Source organism: Carassius gibelio, chromosome B2, assembly GCF_023724105.1.
Source record: "Carassius gibelio isolate Cgi1373 ecotype wild population from Czech Republic chromosome B2, carGib1.2-hapl.c, whole genome shotgun sequence".
NCBI lineage: Eukaryota > Metazoa > Chordata > Actinopteri > Cypriniformes > Cyprinidae > Carassius > Carassius gibelio.
This window is the reverse complement of record NC_068397.1, coordinates 3,807,841-3,833,731: the sequence shown is the minus strand read 5'-3', so window position 1 is coordinate 3,833,731 and position 25,891 is coordinate 3,807,841. Positions and strand designations below refer to the sequence as shown.

Here is a 25,891-nt window from a genome sequence, read left to right as displayed (position 1 = left end):
GCAGCAAGCACGTAATCTTTCAAATAATTGAAGTGCAGTCAGCTGCTTCTCACTCTGTCGAATTACCATCTTTCCAACTCCACCTTCATTTATTTATTTTGCTTTATATAAACATCTACTGTGCGTCAGTAATCTTTGGAAATGGTAATTGAAACCAGAACTCAAGCTGAAGCCAGTTCCTTAAGCAGAGAGCAAGTCAAATATCTGCAGCCAAAATTGTTTGAATATTTTATGGATAAACTTGCGGTTTATGAGGAGAAGGATTTGTTAGACCAAACATTTCATTCTCTGTGGCAGCACAAGAATGTATACAATTTTGACTTTTTGGCGTTCTCCTTCAGTGGTCATTTCTTTAACACAGTGGAATGTTTTTGAGGACTTTACAAAGCTGTGAACTGTGCTTTATTATGGAAAATGAATAAATGAATAAAAACTGTGCACTAAACAAAATAATTATGTGAATGTCAGTGGCTTAGTCTTAATTATGGATGCAAGCGCACAAAGAAGTTTGAAATAGGTGAAAAAGGTATGATGTCTCTTTCTTAAGCAGGGTTATCTTTTTGCTTTAAAATTATAAATACATAAAATATTTCATGTAAACCATGTGTTTTTAAAGAAACTTCTAGTTATTGAACACATTGGATTACATAGATATGATTGAATTATTATTTCAAAGATTATTGTAAAATATCAAGATGACAGGGTGGACCATCACATGACGGGGTGGAAACAAAAGCAGAACAAAATATGAAATGGTTAAGAAACATTCAAATAAAAATAAATAACATAATTACATCCTCAATCACACTGATATACCCCCACATTCATTTTAGCTTGTTGCAATATTAACTACAAATGAATGCTATGTCATTTTGAGCTTCAATCAGCATATTAGCTTACAACAGACTGTGACTAGCTAAATAGTTAATCTGGTTGTTGAAGAGAATTTTGTATATTTATATTGTATTTAATCACTTTTTGCCAACAGGGTGGACATGTTAAGCTTTGGCAAAGCAAGTAAGCAAACTCATACAAAGAAAATTTGTCAATTGAAAAGCCACTAACTTAATCACCTCAGTAATTGAAATTCCCTCCACTGAAGAGACAAAAAATTGTTGTCCTTATGTCACTAAAGGGGCTGGCCTTTTCTTAAAGGGGCGGATTCCCCAAAACAACAGGGTGGAGAACCATTCAATAGACATGGACAAACTCTTCTTTTTTATTAAATAAAAATATAGTTTTTAGGACCAAATTATCAAAACACTCAAACTGAGTAATCTGTTATTTAACAAAATATTTTATAGTTTTGCCAATATTCTACTATCATTCAAATTTAATGAGTGGTGCATGGGACATATAGCAAAATAACATGCATCCTCTTACACAAAAAATCTAGAAATCTAAAAAGCCAAGCAATGCTTTTGTTATGAATATAAAAACTTTTGTCATTTTTATGTTATCATGGCAAATGAGTTATTTATGTACAGGACACCAAAAGGCACCCACAGTGATACTGACCCAAACACAAAGTGATACCAAAATTAAGTCAATTACTGTATTATATGTGGGAGGAATGTGGACTAAACAGTGAGAGTGCCCACTGCTGGGGTTTGGGATAAGATTAATGTAACAGCAGAATCGCATGAACATAAATGTAACTACTAAAATATGTTTGCTTTAACATTTTTAAAAGGTCTTATTATCTGCATAGAGTATTTTTAAATACAAGGCTGTGTCATCCCACAAAATGCATTAGCTAAGGCATTCTTCATTCTTATAACACAATTTTTACAGATTATGTGAAGGAGACATATGCAGCATTCCTCATATACACAGTTTCACTGATGATCCACTGCTAAACCAAAACCCAGGATAGAGAGGCTCAGTGAATGTGGTCTGGATTCTGTGGATGAGGCTCATTGTGTCAGAGACGCTGTAGAAGGACACAGGGAGCTTGGTCTTTATGTTATTGTGCCTGAATACGTAACTGGAGGAAGAGCAGGACAAACTCAACGACTGATTATTAAATCCAAACCATTGCTTCCTGCTGATGCTCTTGTATGACACTGATATACATACACTTTTCCTCCCACTCCACTCAACCTCCCAATAACAGCGTCCACACACACTCTCTCTACACAACCCCTGCACGCAAGCATCAAATCTGTCTGGATGGGCAGGATAACACTGGGATGTGTCTGTGCAAGTTGCCACACTGTTCTCTTCAGACTAGCGGAAGAATCGATTCACTGTGTTTGAATCCAGAGTGAGCTGGCAGGAATCTAATCGAGGTAAAACACAATTAGGTTAATCTTTGTTAATGTGTGTGTAATTTATGTTGTAGAGCAAAACATTCAAGTATCGCCAGTTTGTATTTACCACAGACGTAGGTCTTTTTGAATTTTACGGAAGAAATTAAAAGTTATATGGGTTTGCGATTGGAGGATGAGTAAATAATAACAGAATTTAGAATTCCATTTTTTTTAAAGCTTTGCTCATGTACGACAGCTTGTTAAAATATAAATCTATGGACAATGTGGCTTTTGCATGTATACTGTATGTGTGTGTGTGTGTGTGTGTGTGCTTAATAAATCCTTACACTGAAGGAGCTGTTCCCTGGTCCTCATTGGTTTATTGGTGGTCATATCAATGCACATTACTACAGAAAACAGACAAAATTAGGATAATTATGATTTTTAAATATATATATATATATTAGTATGATGTACTTGTATAATGTCAGAGTTATTTTTAAGAGTAAATTAATGTCTGCTACAGATACTTAACCTCTATCAAAGATCTTTTCTACCTCTTCTTTACAGAAACCCTCTAGTTTTTCCTTCATTTGAGAGACTAAATTAATCACATCATGAAAAGAGAAGAAAGAACTGACAGTAATGTTGCATAAGTCTGTTGATTCAGGAGGAGCAGTGATGTACTGAAACATCTAAATATCAGAAGAAAAGAAAAATTAGTATAAATATTTTCACAAACATGATTCTGTCACAGCCATCTGCTGGAGTGCCTGTGACAGCCACCAGAGGGCACTCCACCCAGCTCATTGCCCATTGTTTGTGGACTTCATTTGCCATTCATTTCCCTTTTCTCTGTATATCAGGTCTCATTGTTTCCAACTGTGTGTCATATATGGAGCCAAAAGAGTCTCAATAAAGATAAATGCACACACTACATTCACATTTGCACACACAGGATTCATATATGCACACACAGGATACACAAATGCGCACAAAATTCACAAATGCACACACAAAATGTAAAAAGCACAGAAGATTCACAAATGCATACAAAATTCAGAAATGCACACAAAATTCAGAAATACACACACAATTCAGAAATGCAAACAACATTTACAAATGCACTCAAGATTCACAAATGCACAGGACAAGATTCAGAAATGTATTTCTGTTGAACACACACATATATCTTGATTTACAAACTGCTTGTGGTCTGTGAACTTCACTGCATTTGTGTGAATTTTGAGACTTCCCAGAATTGGTATTTGTGTATCTTGTGTGTATTTATGAATTATGTGCATGCATGTATGAATCCTATGTGTGCATATGTGAATGTAGTGTGTGCATTTATCTTTATTGAGACTCTTTTGGCTCCATAGTCATAAGCCTAGTTAATTCCCCTCACTGTTCACTCAGGCCCCGTCCACATGGAGACACGTTTCGCTGTATACGTATGAATTTGGTATCAGATAGGCATTTCATCTACACAGAAACCAATATTTTTTGAAACTGGGTCCCAGAGTGGATAAATCAGAAAACGCAGTCCTTGCATTTTCATTTAGACAGTGAAACTGTATATTTTCTGAAATGATGACGTCATCACCCCACATCTTGACCCTAGTCATACACTGCTACATCATGTTAACATCAGCAAAAACATGAACAAACACTGATCAGTTGTCTTTTTACTACAGAGCCACAGAGCCAATCCAGGAGCCCTCAAAGTCCACTCCAGAGCCGCTCCAGTGCGGGAGCCTTCAGAGTCCTCTCATGAACCCACTCCAGTCCTGTGGTGGTCATCTGCTCTACTATGGAGATCTGCTGTGGTGCTCTCCTGCTCTGCTGGCTCCATCCCTGACCTCCTGCTTTGCCGGCCCCACCCGGGCTCCTTGCACTATCACTGCAAACTGCTGAAGTGTCCATGACAGCAGTTCTCAATTCCAGTCCTCGCATCCCCCTGCTCTGCACATTTTGTATGTCTCTCTTTGTTAACACACTAGATTCAGATAATCAGCTCGTTAGAACTAAGCTTTCCAATATGCGCGCCACTGAGTGGTGTCTGTACTCCCCGGTCAGAGAGCACCTGTCCATCAAAAGATCACTATCCAATATGAAATTGGCATACAGAGAGAGGACAGTCTCAACTATACAAAAACAGCAGTTTTGGAATCTCTAACTCAGACATTCTAGCGCCACCAACAGTTCAAATTTGCACTCACATTTATGCTAATAATTTCTTAACCATAAGGATAACAATGTTATTTTGCTCTGATTTCTTGGCTCAAGATAATTCAACGGCACTCTGTCATTAAATTTTTTTAAAAAGGTTTCTGAGACTATATCTCCACAATGCTTTTATCGAGACCAAACTTTGTGTATGTTATAACCATGACCTGAGAGTACCTGCTTAGCTTTGGCACAGCACCACCTGGTGGTTGGGCAATATGAAAAATGGCTATGATGTATTTTATAAATGCATTTGCATTGGTATGTGCATCATGCCCTAAAGTTAATCAGGGGAGCACCACCTTGTGGTTTATAATTATAATGAAAACTTTTTTAAAACAACTCCTAGTCCATTGGTCAGATTTTCACCAAAGTCATTTCAGATAGGTGTCGATAGGTGAAACAGTTTGTGTTTAACGAATCATGGAATTTCATGACATGATGCCAAACTTTGTGTGTCATTGTCACCTTGCAATGAACACCCCAAGTCAATTTTATAAGTGATAAACCATTAAACTAGTGAATAAACTAGTCATATTAATAGTGGTTCCCTGTCAAGGGAACTTCGAACTGCGTACTCTGAAGGGACACTATGGGGAACACCTCGTCTTCTTCATCTTCATTGACTGTTTTGTTTGAAGCGTGTATCTGAGAAACGACCAGAAAGGTAAGAGCGATCTATTATTGTTATCATGGCATCCACTAGCAAGGCGTTTAAACAGTGTGTGCATCCATGTCAGCGTTATTTGACACCTGATGACACACACAGTCTTTGCGTCTCTTGTTTGGGCGAAGAGCTCTGCGCGCACTGTGAGCGTTTTTCTGTGAAAAAGCTCCGCTCTCGTTTGTCATCTGGATCTCGCGGCTCAGGACCCGCCGTTGCCGATGCACGGAGGAGAATGAGCTCATGGGGATCACAGGTGGATCTCGCTGAGGAGTGTAGAGAGGGACTTTTCCTCTCACATTCTCCGGAGGCAAACGAGAGCGAACTTCGGGAGGAAGATGTGTTGTCATTAACCCATTCTGACACTGAAGTTAGTGCTCTGCTGGGATCTACCCAGAAAGAGCACGAGATATTTGAGAGTGGCGAAGAAGCTGAGGCTGAGCCGCTCATTTCTCCTGCTCTGCGTATGGGGAGCTGTTAGAGGTTATGCATCACGCCGCGGCAAAATTAGAAAAAAATAAATAAATAAACTTGCCATGTAAGTGTGCCAGAAAGGCAACGTCGCGAGGTAGCCTCGATGAGCATTATTTATCTGACCATAGCCCGCCAGCCCAGGTGAGCCTCCCATTCTTGCCTGACTTACATGCAGAAGTCGAAAAGGAATGGAAGAGGCCATTTTTCTCTCGCATCCATGGGTTTCAGCATACGAGTTATGCTGATATCGATGGCATGCACGAGAATGGCTATGAGAGGATGCCCCTGTAGAAGAGATGCTGGCTAGCGATCTCTCAGTGGGGGAACATCATCTCTAAAATCTCCCTCTTTGCCATCTAAGCCCTTCCAGGATACATCCCGCTTAAATGGTTAATCATACGCAGCAGCAGAGCCCGAACAACAAAGGGTTCCTGGCCCATCTCGATCTGAGGATCGAAGACGGGCGCAGAAGGCTAGTGTCGCGGCTCGTGCTCCTCCCCCGCCTGAGGGCAGGGGCAAGAGGAATCGTGGGTCACGAAGAGGTAAGCAGGGTCTGAGGGATGTGATTCAGACGAGGCAGCATTCTCGTCCGGATCGGAGCGATACCTAGGATTTAGTTACTTCCTTTTGGATGTTTTTAACTTCTGTTTTATTTCTCCCCTGCCTAATTCCCCTGTAGCCACCAGTGCTCCACCTGATCGGGGTTAGGTGGAAAGTTCCTCACATCACAGTCTCCTATCCTGGACCTGTTATGTTTTGGTTGGTCATGTTTTCATAGTGACCACCTTACTGACGGTCCAGACCGAAAGGGAGTGCCCCATAAAGCGGGACTCCACTACAGGAGGGTGGGTGAGTATGTAACCCTTTCTGCTTATGGGTGTTATGTGGCTGGTGGTATTATGTCTACTAACAAACTCTGTGAGTTTCCTTTACAGTGCTCAGTTCCAGCCTCGTGCTCTGGCCATGATCACAGGCTTTCGGCAGGCGACCGTGCCGCGTGGGCCTGTGTACTTTCTCAAAACCACATGGTGGTCAGTGTGCGCGTGAACACTCTGCGCACTGTCTCAAATCCACGTAAGTGGTACGTGTGCACACAAGGCTCTGCGAATTTTCTAAAATCATGTACGGTAGGGGTTACGCGCTCTGCTTGGTTCCCTTTCTGAAGATGGGGTCCATGGGCTTCATTCAACCAGTGTGTATTTGTTACACACCCCAAGCATCGCTTCCCTCAACATGAGGGGCTGTGTGGACTCCCACATATTGTGGTTATCAGGTAGTAGGCCTCACCAGGCCTCCCTGGAGATTTAGCTCCCACATACTGTGCGTTTCCACCAAATAGCATATTGTGGTTTTTCAGATAGTAGGCTTCACCAGGTCTCTCTGAAGGTGAGCTCCCTCATACAGTGGTTGTCAGGAAACTTTTCAGTACACACGCTAAGCCTGTGTACTTTCTCAAAACCACATGGCGGTCAGTGTGCATGTTAACGCTTTGCGCACTGTCTGAAATCCACATAAGTGGTAAGTGTACACGCAAGGCTCTGCGCACTTTCTGGAATCCTGTACGGTAAGGGTTACACGCTGCACTTCATTCCCTTTCTTAAGATGATTAGCCCGGGGTTCCTTGGGCTTCATTCAACCATTGTGTATTTGTTATACACCTCAAGCACCACCCCTCAACATGGGGGGCTGTGTGGGCAATTCTCGCGGTAGTTTAGCAGCGCTCCCCTTTTCAAAATGGGTCGCCTATGAGCATGCTGCTCAGAGCTCGGAGTCCTCCTCTCATGGTAGACTGAATTCTCGTTTTTTTCCTCAGAGCGCTCCAGTACTACATAATGTTTTGAGACGCACTGTGAGAGCAGACATCCTGCTGAGGCAGGGGCTGAGGCTCGGGGAATGGCGCCTTCGCACCAAGGTGTTGAAGCAGAATTAGAGAGGTTGGCCAGACCTGGGTGGATCGGTTTTGCGGCTCAAGAGAGCGTCGCACTATCCCCTCTGGCTTCCTCTGACTCATCCAGCTCCATTGGGGCTGGAAGCCATGGTACAGGCGTGGCCGAGGCTTCATCTGTACGTTCCGTCCTCCAATTGCTCTGCTCCCGGGCCATTCCATCTACGAGCTGCTCTATCGGAGGTGCCACGAGAGCCCCTCCTTTGTGACAGGCAAGACTTGGTAATAAACAGTGCTAGGTTCTTAGCCGTATCCCTTTAAAGGAATCTTTCGTGATTCCAAGCCTTCAGCTCTACCCCGGGCCGAGGCCCTTCAGGTAAGTTGGGTATGTAGCTTAGGTCTTTGGCTCAGACATGGGTCACGACGAGGTGTTCCCCATAGTGTCCCTTCAGAGGACGCAGTGTCTCGTTCCCTCTCAGGGAACCATGGTTACATTCATAACCTGAGACGTTTTATTTATGATTTTTGAATAAAATCATCCTAAAATGTCTTTAATTACTCATTGTGCCAGTTGTTTTGGTGCCCCCTTAATTGCTGCTTGCAGCTATATTTTAGCATTATTATTAGCATGTGGGTCATTCCTGGTATGCGGTAACATTTTGGCTTCATAAGTGTTGGAAAAAAAGTTACATGATTTTTATGTTTTTTGTATTCTACCAAAATAGTGAAATGTTTAACTATTAGGAATGGATGTTGGTCAAGCTCAGGGACTCAAAAAATAATAATTATGGGTAGATTGTTCAGACACTGCATGGCCATGAAAATATTCCACACTGTTAGGGACATATAGATAGTTATCACAACATGTTAATAATGTAAATGTTAAACAATAATGAGCTTTTCTCGGATAGTATATTTCCTTTAGGCTATCTTATTATTTGTTTTTATTTTAAAAACAATAACAAAACTATTATTGATGAATAGAATATGTCTTAATTATTAAGAACAGGTACTTTTTGTGCCAATTCTTGCCAATAGCGTTGTAAATAATAATAAAAAATTGCTCAAAACATGTAAGCTGTTAGTGCTCCCCACCTCATATAATAAGACAAAAGTATGGCAAAAAATTTAATGTTGCTTTGAAATTATTATTTAAAATGACTTGTCTAACAGGGTGGAAAGGAGAACAACAGGGTGGAACACCAGTGTTAACAGGTTCGTTAACGGTGGACAAGCTTTCCGTCATTGTCCTGCATTGTTTCCAATCTGTAATGTGCGAAATTGCACCTATATAATATTGTTTCAAAATGATATAAAAAAATTTAATAAAAAATTTAATAAAAGAAATAAATAAACCATTTCTTTTGGGGGAGGGACACAAAAAAATAGCTATGTGGTTCCTTATCACAATAAATCATGGTGGCAAAACGATTATCTGTTCAAATGTCTAGAGAAATAGAGAGGAGAGACATTAATAAATTATGTATTATTTATATTTGATTAAAAATAAAGATGTTATAAATCATTTGGGTTAACTAGATTAACAAACAAAAACAAAAACAGTCACAAGAAGAAACAGAAATGGACAGTGAAGGCATCTTTTGTGTTTTTTATTAATTCTGATGGAAAAATGGATGCTGCTTTAATTGTATTAAATATTGTAATAATTCCAGGCTCAGCCTAGTGGGTGTTTTTTTTTTTTTTTTTTTACCTCCGAGATTGAGTTCTGTACCAGTGACCTGGGAGCTTAAGAGGTTCTTATATATATACACACACATATACACACACACATTGCTAGCTAACCTTCTACAAATTAACAGAACTTTTATAACTATGTCAGATTTGTTTTTTTTGTAATGTACTGTAACAGGGTGGAACTTTAAGGGTGGGACAAGCAGGATAACATTTCAAAAACAAATAAAAAGTTAGGAGTGAGAGCTGTAGCTTACATCAGTTTGTACAGATAAATTCCTGTGGGGAAAATAAATTATGTCACTTTTATAAAATGGTCTCATTGAAATTGCAGCCGGTTTTAGAAGGCGAGAGAGTATGTACTAACAGGGTGGAAGATGACTTCAGGGACACGGTAATATAAGAAAATTGTGAAAAAATATATTCACAATATATTCAAATATTTTCACTTGATTTATAAGTATGATTAGAGACAGCTTAGCCTAGTCTACAACATGAAACTAATTTTATTATTATTATTTTTTTTATATATATATAATTTTATGGTTTATATTTCTTGTGTAAGTTGATTACTTTGTCCTGAGGACATAATAAAACTGAATGCATACAGTATATCAATGAAAAGATGTGTAAAAAACAAAATAGTAGTTTTATAATTTCTATTATCCCTGTTTAAGTGATAAAAAAGACCTAAATATACAATTTAAGCCATATCTTATAAATATGTGTCTAATTTTAGAGAAAATATGGTTAAATAAATCATTGGGACAAAAAAGTCACTTTATAAAAGGAATGACCCATTAAACATTAGCACATTAGAGTCTAATTTCAGTTCATACCTGTTTCTCTGTCATTTCTGCTTCAGCTGTTACTGTGTCATGGTTCATCCATTAAACATGGATAACAAATGAATTGCTGGTCAGTACGACAGTACATTTCCAGCTGTTTGTTGTGTTTCGGGCACATCATCTCACGTCTAATGGGATCCATCAGATTGTGTTTCCTGTCTTTAAAGAGAGTCTCTTGTTGTTTAAGATGAGTTTGACAGTAAGAGTTCAGACACTCCACACATAGTTCTTCCCAGTACATACATCACACTCCACATCTCCAGGTTCAGCTGGTCAATCTTTCGCCTTCAATTTCTCTACCATCTCAGCAATTATGACATTCTTACATAAAGCAGGTCTTGAAGTGAATGGTAGAAAGTGAGGAACTACCTGAGTGAGGGAGCTATGAGTGCTTCAGGCTTTGCTACCGTTCGGACGTTCTAGCTTACTGCTCTGCGCTTTGCTTTTTATTTCTGTACTTTTTTCAGATTTTTCTAAGATTTCTACATCAGCAGATCAGCACAGTGCTCAAACAACAGATTTTTGGCACAAACGCTAAAACTAAATACTCTTTGGGACTTGAATAATACTACAAAAAGAAAACTTTGCCTCCCACTGCCAGCAGCTTACATTCCTGAGATGGGAAAACAACTGCCTACATTCAAACAGAAGAGAGATAAATTCTGAATCTCAACAGTTTATACCAAGTGTAGAGGAACAAGCCGAATCACACTAACCGATGGCACAAACAGGGAGTGAGACCCAAAGGAACACGAGACATCAGATTGTCACAAGTTTCTCGTATTGCTGCCGCAGCTTCCTCTACCCCAAATTTGACTATGACAAGGCTTGTAAATACTGTTATTCAACCACCCCCTACACATCTTGAGAACAGATTTGAAGCATTAATGAATGTGGGTGAGGAATCCCCAAATGTGATTAAACATCTTTTGGATCAGCCATCAGCTAACACCACTACTTACAGGCGCTCAAGGTCGAGCAGACAGCATCATTCAGCTCAGAGCGTAGCCGAGCCCAGGACTCTGATAGTGGGTGACTCTGTTATCAGAAACATCCATAGCAGGACTACAACAACATGCTGCCTTCCTCAAGCAGCCGTCTCTGATGTGGACAAGGAACTTCAGAACATTCTGATGAAGCACAAGACTGCAAATCGAATCATCATCCATGTGGGAAAGAATGATATTCAGAAAGAGCAGTCAGAACTCCTTAAGAAGGACTTCAGTGAACTCTTTGAAAAACTTCAAAGACTCAAAGTTAATCAGTGGACCACTCCCAGCAAGGGGAACAAATATGTTTTCATGGATGCTTGGACTGAACAAATACGTCTTCCTTTTCCCCGAATTGGAAGGATGGGTGTGGTGGATCCTTTCCCGTCCTACCTATCCCATAATTATTTTCGGCAGAGCGTAATGGCGGATGAAGTGAGCGGTAGCGGAGTGGGAGAGGAGTATGCTTTTCGATGTACGTTTTTTAAAAACTGGCTTTTCAAAAAAAAAATATTTTTTCAGTGGTCTAGTTAGGTATTTTGTTTTAAAACATAAATAAAAATAGGCTATAATGGCTTACCTGGATATGACTGTCTTGTAGTCTGATATAAAAAAACTCTCCGACAACAAGCCAATAAAGTATTTAATTTATTTAATTGCTTTATTTCTTCCAAAAGAATTAAAATGAGGAGAATAACTCTTTGTTTGTCCATTTTCCCGCTTCTTGCTTAGCGCTGTCATGGTTTCTAGGCAACAGGACATGAGCAACGGGTAAGGGAGGGAACTGAAAGAAGGGTAGGCTGTCCAAATTCACAAACACCGACTTCCGGGTTTTGCGGTCGTCGGAGGACCCCTCCTCTTTCAACCGGGTAGGAAGGATCCTAAGGAGACCCTGAATTTGGACACAGCCAATATCTACTTTTCCCTCCGTCATCCTTCAGCAGAGTGTGTCAATCCATTCAGCACACACACACCAGGTCCGAGTCATCATGTGGTTGACATATCCCACAAGGACACTGATAACACCATGCAGCCAAAACAATCACTGCTGATAGACAATATCCCGGCCGAGCCCTGCCCACAGAGCTCCTCACAGACTGACTGTGATGTATCAAAACAGCTACAAGATTCAACACCAAGGGATGACTTGCTGGAAATCAGCCAGGGAAGCCAGAACAACACATCACAGCCACCGAAACACCAGAGACACAGCCCATCTCACCAGACACATTATCACTCTCTCCAGCTTCTCCAAACAACTGATAGCAGCTCTCAGTTATATGTGTCGGGTCCCCGCTATAATAACAGCAACATTCACAAATGCCTACTGAATAAGCGGGAACCCAGTGTGCCTGTAGCTTTCTCTATTTCAGTTTTATCACGTGATAGAAAGTCTAAGGCCTTCTCAAGCCAAAGGGCAAACTCATCTAATCTGCGGCCTATTATGCATCAAACTAAGATTGATGTAAAGACACAAAGCACTGCCATTAAGTTAGCATCTTTAAACATTCGCTCACTAAAAAATAAATTTTCCAATCAATTACTTTATAACCACAAACAATCTGGATTTTATGTTTCTAAATGAAACATGGCTTGAAGACAGCTGCAGTGCAACAGTCCTAAATGAAGCAGCCCCTCCTAACTTTACTTACATGAGTGTTTGCAGGACTGTTAGGAGAGGTGGGGGTGTAGCTGCTCTATTTAAAGATGTCTATTGATGCAAGCAAGTGTCATTTGGTCAGTACTTGTCTTTTGAATATCTAGGGATTGTGCTGAAAGGTGCTCCACGCATCCTGTTTATTTTTATTTACAGGCCTCCAAAATACTCTCCAGCCTTTGTTGAAGAGGTCACAGAAATGTTATCAATAATTTCCTCAGAGTTTGACTGTTTTGCTATTGCAGGGGATTTTATTTTTCACATAGATAATGCAGAAAACAAAACTACAAAAGAAATGATAACAGTTCTAAACACTTTTGACTGGACTCAGCATGTGCATGGATCCACACACAAAGGTGGACACACTCTGGATCTAATCATCAGTAGGGGTCTAAACATTTCATCCATTGTTATTAAGGACATAGCACTATCTGATCACTTCTGTATTTTCTTTGATATTTTGATGTTTGTTACAACTGAATCTAGATCTGTCTCTGTCAGAAGGAGATGCATAAACGAGAACACAAGTGTACTATTTATGGAGGCTATATCTTTAACACCAAGCATTTCTGCAGACTCTGTTGATACTCTCCTTGATTCCTTCAACTCAAAAGTTAAGAATGTTATTGATGATATTGCACCAATAATAGTCAGTAAGAAAACAAACAGACAGAAATCAGTTTGGAGAAGATCAACAGCAGTTCAGACTATGAAAAGACAATGCAGAAAAGCCGAGCGGATGTGGAGGAAGACGAAACTTGAAATTCACTATAGCATCTATAAAGACTTCCTTCATGCTTTTAATGTGAAACTAGCCACAGCTAGACAGAATTTCTTCTCAAACCTTATAAACAGTAACTTAAATAGCACCCGTTCTCTTTTTGCCACTGTTGAGAGACTGACAAACCGCCCAAGTCAGATTCCCAGTGATATGCTCTCAGACAGCAAATGCAATGAGTTTGCATCCTTCTTTTCTGAGAAGATCATAAATATCAGGAAGGCGATTAGCACATCCTCAAGTAATGCAGAGGTCAGACATATTCGGCCACAACATCAAAAAGATATTATGTCTATTTTTTAAGCAATTGATAGCAAAATTCTGGAAGACATAGTGCAGCACCTAAAATCGTCAACCTGTCATTGCATTTGGAAACAAAGATGAAGTGTTTAAGGTGAATGCATACCTTGACTCTAGGGGTCAAACAACTAAAAATCAAGTCAGGAATCTTGGTGTGATTCTGGAGACAGACCTTAGTTTCAGTAGTCATGTCAAAGCAGTAACTAAATCAGCATACTATCATTTAAAAAAACATTGCAGGAATTAGATGTTTGTTTCCAGCCAAGACTTGGAGAAACTTGTTCATGCCTTTATCACCAGCAGGGTGGACTATTGTAATGGGCTCCTCACCGGCCTTCCCAAAAAGACCATTAGACAGCTGCAGCTCATCCAGAACACTGCTGCCAGGATTCTGACTAGAACCAGAAAATCTGAGCATATCACACCAGTCCTCAGGTCCTTACACTGGCTTCCAGTTACATTTAGGATTGATTTTAAAGTACTTTTACTCGTATATAAGTCACTAAATGACCTAGGACCTAAATATATTTCAGATATGCTCACTGAATATAAATCTAACCGAGCACTCAGATCACTAGGATCAAGTCAGTTAGAAATACCAAGGGTTCACACAAAACAAGGGGAGTCTGCCTTTAGTTACTATGTTGCCCGCAGTTGGAATCAGCTTCCAGAAGAGATCAGATGTGCTAAAACACTAGTCACATTTAAATCTAGACTCAAAACTCGTCTGTTTGGCTGTGCATTTGTTGAATGAGCGTCTGTGCAATGTCCGAACTGATTGCACTGTATTTTCACTGTTTTTTTATTTTTTTATTTTATGTAAAATAATTTTCTAACTGTTTTAAATTCATTTTAAATAAGTACTTTTTTTTTTATATTTTTAAGTTTTAAAATTGCTTATTTAATTCTTGTTATTATTTTTCTTCATTATTATTTTACTTTCTTTTCTGTAAAGCACTTTGAATTACCATTGTGTACGAAATGTGCTATATAAATAAACTTGCCTTGCCTTGAATGTGTGTCTGCACTGAGGGCATCTGTAGACTCTCTTCTGTTTCCAGCAGTCTGTAATACAGCTCATACAGTAACTGTGTCCACAGGGAATGGTCACTGGGTCCTTCAGGAGATCCAGCATGCTTTGACTCACCTATCACAGTAACACGACACTGTACACCGTAAAATTTACTTATGCACTATATTTACAATATCTCTTGCTACAGTATGTAAGTGAAATGGTGGTATGTGAGCATCTATTGTAAATGTATATGGCTTATAATGTTTTTTTTTTTTTTACACTTTTTAATTAATTTTTTATCCTTATTACTGAAATAGTGGCAACGAATGCTAAGGAACTCTTTATTGTGTGTAATGTTTTTCAGCCCATCTCCGTGGATTTCCTTCAGCCCTGTTGGCTATCTCTTACGAAAGGAAAATATATTTACCAATATATTTCTTAAAATATATCGTGATATATTGTAATATATTATTTTCCCTTTTTATTTTCTAATATTTTATGTTTTTGAATACATCTAATAATATGTTGATGATACATATATAATATATTGCAAAATATACAAATGATTGCCGCTTTCAATGTATTGCAATATATTGGAAAAAATAAATAGATATAAAAATATATGCCTAATATATTACATGATATTTTCCAATATACTGCAATATATTTTTGTTTCATAAGGGTAGACAGCACTCTACACATAAGAGCGACTGGCTTCTCAGGGAGGTTTGTTTATGGTATGTCTGCTGATGAAGACATTGCCATTTTTCAGTGTTTCAGGGATCTCTGATAGACCGCTGTTGGTTTCTGAGTGTTTCAGAATGAGCCATCATGAACAATTTGATCTGCGGCTCAACATTTCTACTCTGGACTCAAATACCATGACATGATGCATAAAATACAGAACCAAGTGAAAAAAAAAAAGATAAAGAAAAACCCCACAATGTAAAAATTTATCTAATTTTGAGGTTCCTGGTTCTTGTTTGTTTTTGCTCTTTAATAAGGCAATTTTTCCCAGATGTTTCCAGCTCTCTCATTATCCCTTGTGTTTATTTACATTGTGTTTTTCCTTGCCTTAGGAATGTGAAAACCAGCTTCATAAAGTTCTGAGGTACTCCCCTTACAGTTCCAGAAAAGAGTCGAAGCTTCCAGAGTGTGCGCCATCTGGTGGTCAGTGAAATACACACGTTCATAGGTGGAGCCAAACAGCCTGTTTAAGAAATTGTTGGATGAAGCAGCCACCACACACACCATAGTTTCATTGTGTGTGTGTGTGTGTGTGTGTTGAATTTCTCCCGCTGATAAATTAATTTCCGCATTAAAATGTATCAATAAATTCCAGTATAATGAATATCAATATGGTGTACAATTCAAATCTTGCCCTGGAGGGCCAGTGCTCTGAGTTTAGCTCCAACCCTAATCAAACACACATGAGCCTGTTAATCAATGTGTTTGGGATCATTAGAAAATCACAGGTAGGAGGGTTTGATCAGGGTTGGAGCTAAACTCTGCAGTGCACTGGTCTGGGGTTCGAAGCTTCTGACAAGCAAAGTAAAGTATGCACGTGACTGGAAAGAAAAAAAAGAGTCTTTCTTTCTTGCCACTTGCGTGATTCTGTGAAAACAATAAACCCCCCAAAAACCCTCAAAGCTTTTAATCACACATTTTGGGGTCAGAGATTGCGGATGTAACCACTGATTTGGATGTCTCCATGGAACTCTGCAGTGTTTCCGTTTCCTTCTGTGTATTATTTATTCCTGTCATGGTTATCCATTATGTTTTTGTTTAATATGAGTTTCCTGTTTCCAGTTTCTTGTTTTGTTCTGTCATTCATTAAACTTATTGCATTTAGAGCCAGGGGTAGAATAACAGGGGGAAGGTTAGGACACTGATCAGAGAAGGGGTACATTTCAACCGAGGCGCCCGAGTTAGTATGCCGTTCAGAGGGGGGGGGGGGGGCAGAAACCCTGAGGGCGTCCCTGTTTAGAATTACATCCATCCGTCTGCATTCCTTTCTTTTTCTCCCTGCTTGTTATTTTAGAATCAAGCTGGATTCTATATATTCAGAATAAGCATTATTTTCTCACATCTTCGAAATGATAAGCCTATAACCAAGAATTAATTTCGATCTACAGTCTAATAAAAGATGAACAGAAAAATAAAATGGATTAGAACGGCACTGAATCTCCACTGTTAAAAATGCCTTCGATGTAAAAATTTTAATACATTTTAAATTAATTAAAATAAATATCCAAGTTCTTTCTTTCTTTCTTTCTTTCTTTCTTTCTTTCTTTCTTTCTTTCTTTCTTTCTTTCTTTCACAGTTTATTGAAATACCCTGAATAATGAACAAATGTGCCACTCGTGTGTGTGTGTGTGTGTGTTTTTCTTGCTCCTCCCAATGAAGCATATTTCCTCTCTTACTGTTGATATAGTTATACTCTAAAAAAATCGCTTTTACTCCTCTGATTCATTGCAGTTGAATCAGAGATTAGGGGTGTTCACTGCATGCTAATATTTTCCAGGCTCTGTTTTGTTTCCTGGTGACTGAAACGAATAAAAGCATAAGGGCAAGTGTCCTTGAGTGCCATACTGATGGGGAATTACATTCGTGAGTAAAAGGGAACTGATTCTCTCTCAGCAACAAAGACTCGGAGCTGATCACAAACCATGGATGTCTCAGACCCCGAGGACAGCAGCTACGAGGACTATTATAACTCAGAGGGGCTTGAGGAAATTGGAATCTGCAAGAAGACACACGTAAAGGATTTCAGCCGTGTGTTTCTACCTGTGTTGTACTCCGTTACTTGTGTACTGAGCATTATTGCCAATTTGACCCTTCTTACATTGTTCATCAAATATAAAACTCTGAGGAAGGTGTTGCCTCTGCACATGGTCATATCGGATATTCTTTTCACACTGAGCCTTCCCTTCTGGGCAGTGTATGCCAGCAGCGAGTGGATCTTTGGTGATCAGTGCTGTAAGGCAGTCTCATTGGTTTACATGGTGAGTTTGTACAGCAGCAACCTGTTTGTTGCTAGTCAGAGCTTGGAGAGATTTATGGATCTCGCGTGTGTTGTTTCTACCACCAGCATCTTTAAAAGTCCAAAGAGGAATACGATCATGTGCAGTTTGGTCTGGCTTTTCTCAGTCTTGGGTGCAGCTGTTCATGTCAGCTTCGTCGAGACTCAAAAGTTCCACGACCAGTACGTTTGCACGTATCACTTCGACGATAAAGTCGGCTGGAAAATCTACACAAGATTTCAGATGAACATCCTCGGGTTCGTCGTACCGTTTCTCGTGCTCCTATTCTGCTCTGTCAGACTACCGTGTGTAGCTGAGGTGAGGAGCACGTTCAAGGTGTTTAGACACGAAGCTGGATTCACCGTCATCTTTTTTCTCCTCTGGTTTCCCTACAGTGTGGTCATATTCCTGTACGCTTTGCAAGACCTTCACGTTTTTTTGGCATGCACCACTAACATACACTTTGACTTTGCCATTCATGTGACAGAATGTATTGCTTTCATGCATGTTTTCGCCAATCCTGTCCTGTACATCTCCTTAAACAAAAAAGTCTGGAGACGACTCAGAAATGCTTGTAAAACGCCAAGAGAGTATCTGCTGGAGGAATCCAACAGTTCATCAGTCATGTTAAGTCAGCGCGGAGCTATTGAGTTGAAAGCGGTTCAGCAATATCAAGCTGACTTGAGCGTTAGCGCTGAACGACCTAATAACTTCTTACCTGAGCTACTGTAGAAGCTTTGTTTCATTTATCGCAGCTTTTAATAGTTATGCCAACAATGCTGTTTATGTTAGCTTGGGTTTATATGCCAATACATAATGCTTTTAGTAAAACCTATTGAAGTTTTTCCACAAGCAATGGCTGTTCCATATAATAACCAAAAGACAAATTCATGCATGTGTGAGCTTGTGTTTCCAAAAATGATAAAAATGCTATATATCACCATTTTGCTGTCAAACTAAAATGCTTCTGAATTGACTCTGCTTTCAACAGTTCACTGATTCTGAGTTATCAGTTCACCCAGTGGTCTTTCCCCAACATTCTTATCATAAAGATAACGGTAGCCTTGGCCCTTCCCTCTTGCTATCTGTTAGAACAATTAATCAACACTCAATGGATATTTAGTCTTTTTTATTTTATCTTCAAGAACTTCAGAGAAATTTGGATAGATGTGATGTTTTTATTTCAGAATCATAATTCAATTCAGAAGCAGAAAGTATGTGCCAAGGAATTTTTCTGAGTAGTCCAGCACACAATATGCACACATTCACATTTAAATACAACGAGGCATATCTTCACTGTTGGAGACAACAACAACCAGTTTTTTATATTTATTACAATATATATTAAACAGAAACAATAACTTTTGAAACTGAAACTTTTTGAAACTTTTTTTAATCCAAATAATCTTTATGTCTTTACCAGGATTTATTTGAACAACATGTAAACATTAAATTCCAAATGAAAGAACCAGGCCATTGGTATTTTCTATTTGAACTTTTTTAATCCTTTCCCAGAAAGTCAGAATGGAAGGTCAAATTCAATCTTTATTTGTTGTTTAAAGGTCTTGTCTCTCATAGTAAAACACAAACTAACTAAAAACCTGTATCAATGATGCAAAGTTCAAGGCCCATTTAAATGATCGCTCTCCAGCTCAAAAAAGTGAGGTTACAGTTTATGACAGCTGTCCACCTATGAACATGTGTTACCCATTTTTTATCAGCTGTGTTGTATCAGGACTTGTATCAGCTGAAAAGATAAGTCTAAAAGCCTATAGATGAATACTCTATGGTGTATTTTTGAGGAGGTAATATTGATATTGCAACTGTTTAACAAATGTTTTAGTTTGTAAAAACTTTAGAGAAAAGGGTTCTAAGAAATTATCAAGTATTCTGAAGGTACAGTTCAAAATCTAGCCAAGATGACTTTCTGTGTTAAGTTGTTCTCCTTGTGTCTTTGTGGGATTCCCCTACAATTCAAAGAAATGCTGCATAAGTCAACTGGAGACATCCAATTGTTTCTCTCTCTCTCTCTCTCTCTCTCTCTATCTCTCTGTGTGTGTGTGTGTGTGTGTGTGTGTGCCCTGTGGCCTCAGCATGCATGTGCTCAGAGAATGAGCTGTTTTGGAGAATGGACGGATGTTAAAGTCAGAGTACTACATGTGTATCCTGTATTCGCTGGATTGTTTCCATTGTATGCTGCCTTAGTCTTCAGTTTGTAACTGCGTGACTGACCTGTAAACTGATCCCAGCAAACCTTAATAAATCTTTAAAATATAAAATTGACCCTCCCATAAATTTAGCATCTGAAAAAGAAACTCATATAAATGTATATGCATTTAGGTCAGCTGTGAAATTAAATGTCTACACCTTTTCATTGCTAATGTCTTTAAATCCTGACAGTACATTTTTATCACCAAAAGAGGATTTGCACTGGTGCTAGATATTGGTAAAGCTTTATTAAAAGTTAAATAAACCCATTACAAATGGAACAAAATAGTGTCCAGGCGGGAAGAGATCAAAACTAGCAATCAGTGCACATGAGATCAAAAGATGAGATCAAGAGCAGGCAGGAGTAAAAAAAATAATAATAATAGTAAACTAAGACCTTAAGAAACATCAATGCAGAATTGCATACACAATTCCTCTTCAGTGCATCACTTCAGAGACGTCACAGTGCTTTCATGAACATGTGTTAGAGATTGATGAGGAAGTGAAGAAATTGTTGAAACAAGTTATTTTTGTTTTTCTGTGCTCAAAAAGCATTTCCATCGCCTAACTTCCTGTGCCTTGAAAGTGATAGTTGTGTAGGCTGTCAATGGAGGAACAGGCGGGGTTGGGGAAAGTTACTTTTAAAATTAGTGTTACTGTACACAAAAATTAACTAACTGCTTTTTATCGAAAGTAATGCATTGCGTTACTTTTGCATTACTTCTGAAGCTTGCATATTTGTTTAAATATATATATATATATATATATATATATATATATATATATATATATATATATATATATATATATATATATATCAAAACCCAATTAGTTATATTTTTGGCAACTGTAAAGTCATTTGAAAGAGTAACAAGAGTTTTCTTTTTACTTTACTAGTTACTTAAAAAAGTAATCTGATTACCTGTAATAAATTACTCCCAACACTTGGGATAGGAACCTCTCAGATTTTATTGCAAATACCTTAATTTGTGTTCTGAAGAGGAAATGAAGCTTTATGGGTTTTGAACAACATATGGGTGAGAAATTCATGACAGAATTTTCTTTTTTAGGTGAATGACCCCTTTAAAAAAATTTAAGGAAGGTCATTGTGCATTCACATTCAGATGCCAAGAGTTACACTGTTTCTTGGAACCTTGAGTGGTTTGTTCCGGCTGCTGTATATTGTTCACTTGTTTTACATTTTATCAGTAAAGTACTGTAGGATGAAGCACCCTTTAGGTGCCATACACTCTAGAGTTTTCCACTCATCATGATCTATCATGCACCAAGTCTTACTAAATAAGGCATTACTTTATGACTGGTTTTAGTGTTTTGAAATATACTGCACCTAACTGGACTCAATCATTAAGACACACAACTTCTCTATAAACACAGATGATAAATATTTTTACCTGTTGTTCCAGCTTGAAAACTCCACCATTTCAGTTTGTAATTTGCCTGTCTCTGTTGGCCTGGACAAAAGACACCACTTTCATTGCATTATCTAATTCATTATTGCTCAGCTGTGTGTAAGGTAAATGTAGCTATGGGAAGGCATTAAGCAACAGACAGTGATTGAAGGTAACCTTTATTGCACCATCAAGGTCATATCTAACAACTGCAACCAGATCGCTCTTATCTCAGTGATAAGAATAACCTTGATCCTTTCCCTTCTACATCACTACATTATCTGCAGAATGTTATGTAGGAGCTAGACATTATATGCTAAATTCATCATAAGCTATTCTTCACTGCTGTTTCATTTCAGCTAGCCATAGTATGTGAATAATTAGAATAACATTTTTAATTTAGTTAAGTTTTATTAATCTTTTATTCTTACAGTTTGTGATTTAAATCCTATTTTGCTCACACTTTAGAGGACAGATTTGAAAAATAAATATTAAGTACAACTTTTGCCTCTATATACTTCATAAAATGTAGTAAGGTAGTTGTTACATTTAGGTTTGGGATATAATCAAGGGATCTAAAATATGATCATGCAGGCATGATAATAAATAGCTAGGTAATTGTGTCAAATGGCCTCTGAACTAAGGTTAACCCCATTTCTTCTTTTCTCAGACCATTTGTTAGTAATTATAGCATAAGTTTTAAAGATTAAATGATTTAATGTTTATTAAAAACTGATAGTGTTTGGTGTTGCAAAATATGGCAGAAAGCATTATATAATTACAAAAATGGTATCTCCAGAGACAAAAAAAAAAACATATTGTAAAGAAACTTTAGAGTCACTGAGAGTCATATCTTCCCCTGCATGAGGTCACATGATGAGAGCAGGGGCGGGACATAAACACCGTTGCCCAGAGAGAGGAATTAAAAACAGCAGAGCGCAGCCAGGAGAACGCCAAAGAGGAACATGGGCAGCCTTCTCCAAATCCTGCTTGCTCTATTCATCTCTGTCATAGGTGCTCTCTACCTTCTGGGGTCTTTTCGCCGCAGACGAGCTGGAGAACCCCCTCTTGATAAGGGCCCTATTCCCTGGTTTGGCCATGTGCTGGAATTCAGGAAGGACACAGCCAAATTCCTGCAGAGAATGAAAGAAAAACATGGAGATATTTTTACCATCCAGCTGGGAGGCTTTTATTTCCATTTCATCACAGATCCACTCTCTTTTGGCTCTGTGGTCAAAGAAGCCAGAACAAAACTGGACTTTTCTAAATTTGCAGAGCAGCTAGTTGCGAGAGTATTTGGCTATCATTCCATGGAAAATGAACACAAGGTTCTCCAGGCTTCAAGTACCAAACATCTCATGGGAGATGGTCTGGTCGTCATGACTCAGGCAATGATGTCCAATCTTCAGAATCTGATGCTCCATAGCGTTGGATCAGGAGATCAGGACAAGCAATGGCAAGAAACCGGACTCTTTACATACAGCTACAATATCGTGTTTCGTGCTGGCTACCTGGCTCTGTTTGGGAACGAGTCGGTCAAAAGTACAGGAAATTTAGACAAAGCGAAGGCAATTGACCGACAGAATTCTGACGAACTTTTCAAGGAATTCAGAAAATATGACCAGTTGTTCCCGAATCTGACTTATGGTGTCCTGGGACCCAGCGAGAAGATGGAAGCCGAGCGTTTGAAAAGGCTGTTCTGGAGCACGCTCTCAATAGAGAAGATGAGATCGAGAGACAACATCAGCGGCTGGGTCAGTGAGCAGCAACAGATGAGAGACGAACAGGGCATGCAGGAGTTCATGCAGGATCGATACATGTTTCTGCTTCTGTGGGCCTCTCAGGGAAACACGGGTCCTGCTGCGTTCTGGCTGCTCTTGTATCTGATGAAGCACCCTGATGCAATGATCGCCGTGAAGAAAGAAGTCGAGGAGATTCTGAGAGAAACGGGACAGGAGGTGAAACGAGGCGGGCCGCTGATTGACCTGACTAGGGATATGCTCCTTAAAACTCCCATCCTAGACAGTGCAGTCGAGGAAACCCTCCGTCTGACAGCTGCCCCGGTCCTTACGAGAGCAGTTTTGCAGGACATGACCATCAACATGGCCAGCGGACTGGAGTACAAGATCCGAAAGGGCGACAGAGTGGCCATTTTCCCCTACATAGCCGTTCAGGTGGACCCTGAAGTTCACCCAGATCCCTACACCTTCAAGTACGACCGTTTTCTCACGCCCGATGGAAGCAAAAAGACTGATTTCTACAAAGGTGGAAAGAAACTCAAGTACTACAACATGCCTTGGGGAGCAGGAACCACTATGTGTCCCGGAAGATTCTTCGCCACAAATGAGCTGAAGCAGTTTGTCTTTCTCATGCTGTCCTACTTTGACTTTGAGCTGAAAAATCCCAATGAAGAGATTCCAGGTATTGATATCAGACGATGGGGCTTTGGCTCCATGCAGCCAACTAAAGACGTCCAGTTTAGATACAGACTCAGATTTTAAAAGGTTTCATCTTAATATTACACTGCGATCCCATACACTAAAGCTTCAACAATATTTCTTAATGAAAGCATGCTTTAAAACTGACATGCATGCTCACATTTACTGGGTCTTAAATTATCCCAAAGTATCTCACAACCTGAATGTTTCAACAGTTCAATGAGTTTTGCATTTACTCTGTGTTGCCCAAAAACTGTGCCAGTGCAAAGAACAGAGGTTATACTGCATACACAGGAACAATGTATTTATAAAAACATGTAATTTTGTGCATAATAAATCTACATTTTTATAAAAATTTCAACATATTGTGCAGATTGCTTTTTTTGCGATTTAAGAGAAAAACAAGATATATGAGGTATATGTTATATATCAAATAAAATAAATATTTTACTCCTTGCCTTTTTGTTGTTCCTTATTGTGATTCAGGGAAAAAAGTCTCATATAGGGTTGACTTTATTGTCTTGACCTTTACACCAAGGAACTCTAACAAAAGTTCAGTCTAAAGTAAATTTATTCTCCTATTTTTTTTTTCATGTAACATGAATTTATTTTTATTCATATATAAATATATATATATATATATATATATATATATATATAAATAAATAAATACAAATAATAAAAATTGAACACTCCTGGTCCAAATAAACTAGATGTGCTAGAAGTTGTTAAAAGATTAATAGATTTATTATTTTTAATGCAATGTTCCAGTCTGCAAAGTGCACAGTGCAAAGTGGTGATTTGTGTGTTGTGATTGAAATGTGCTTAAATCTCCTTAAAACCAAATAAAATACCCCAGCAAATGAAAATAAATATAAAATGATCATTAAAATCTATTGTCTCTGACAGCATGATGGCTATGCATCTAACTGTTGCCTCTAAAGGTCATTTATGACCCTGCAAGAGAGAACACTTTTGCTATGCTTTTCAGAGTAAACATTTTAGGAAAAGTTCACATGAAAATTCCACAGTTCAATGAAAATTCTAACATCATTTACACAACCTCATGTTTTACTAAACATGTATGTCTTTCTTCAAACACAATGTTAGTGGAGTTCTAATTGTTTTATACCCCAATGAGTTTTGTTGCATAATATTTCAAGCTTGATTAATTAAAACAGTAAAAAACATATGCCAGAAAATTTTGTAATGACATGAGGGGTGAGTACATGATAATATTTGGGTGAAGTGTCAATTAAAATATTTATGTGAATTGCCTCACAAACTAAAAACTAAATGATTAATTCCCAGGCAAATTACATTGATAAAGTGAAAAAAGATTAGTAAGGTGTGTGTCTATACAAACATGACTTACTTTACCTATCCCGAGAAATCTGTGGAGTAAAAAGTATGAGAGCTAGCCTTCCTACGTGTAAAATTTTCTTTGCTTTTTGACAAAATCTGCATTCCAAAGTACTTGTTTACAAGTGAGGGATATTGCTCATCAGTTTTATAAGGAAGACAGTTTAACATGTTGTGTTTACATTCTGTCAGCCTTTTCTGGGAGTGGAATACCGTATGAGATCTTGTTTATTCTGTTAAACAGGAAGGAACCATGTCCAGGTCAGTTTTTGTAGGCAGGAAGTTTCCTGGAAAAGAAAATCGTTGATAACACACAATAATTTCTTGTTAGAAGCTGGTTTACCAGCACACTGTACTCTCTCTGTTGAAAGACCAATGAAAAATGGGCTCTTTTGTTTCTCTAATGTAGCAATGCAGGGATCAGCAAAATATCATCCCTAATAACGACACACAGGTCTGTTACCCAACAATGGTAAAAAGACTCAGTCATAAAAACAGAAGAATAAACTTCATTGACACTCACAAGAACAAGCTCTGAACAGAGCTATAGTTGTTTTCCTCATTTGTCGCTTTGGATAAAAGCTTCTAGTAAGTAAATACTGTAACAGTGTTCATATTACGGGAAGAATGAGGCGGGAACTGGCAAACATTTTAATAAAACTTTAATA

General features: G+C 38.6%; 2 protein-coding genes across 2 annotated transcripts; both read left to right on the top strand.

Annotated features, from left to right (window-relative positions):
- Positions 1-17,229: 17,229 nt before the first annotated feature.
- LOC127950975 (atypical chemokine receptor 2) lies at positions 17,230-20,085 on the top strand. The gene has a single exon (XM_052548468.1). It carries the CDS (start codon positions 17,453-17,455, stop codon positions 18,536-18,538), a length of 1,086 nt encoding a protein of 361 aa, XP_052404428.1. The 5' UTR covers positions 17,230-17,452; the 3' UTR covers positions 18,539-20,085.
- A 2,255-nt stretch (positions 20,086-22,340) lies between these two features.
- LOC127950969 (5-beta-cholestane-3-alpha,7-alpha-diol 12-alpha-hydroxylase-like) lies at positions 22,341-24,317 on the top strand. Its single transcript, XM_052548451.1, has one exon. The coding sequence runs from the start codon at positions 22,389-22,391 to the stop codon at positions 23,922-23,924; it is 1,536 nt and encodes a 511-aa protein (XP_052404411.1). The 5' UTR covers positions 22,341-22,388; the 3' UTR covers positions 23,925-24,317.
- Positions 24,318-25,891: the final 1,574 nt, after the last annotated feature.

Excerpts from the sequence above, each read along its gene's own strand:
- LOC127950975 (XM_052548468.1), top strand. The coding sequence starts at position 17,453 with ATGGATGTCTCAGACCCCGAGGACAGCAGCTACGAGGACTATTATAAC.
- LOC127950969 (XM_052548451.1), top strand. The coding sequence starts at position 22,389 with ATGGGCAGCCTTCTCCAAATCCTGCTTGCTCTATTCATCTCTGTCATA.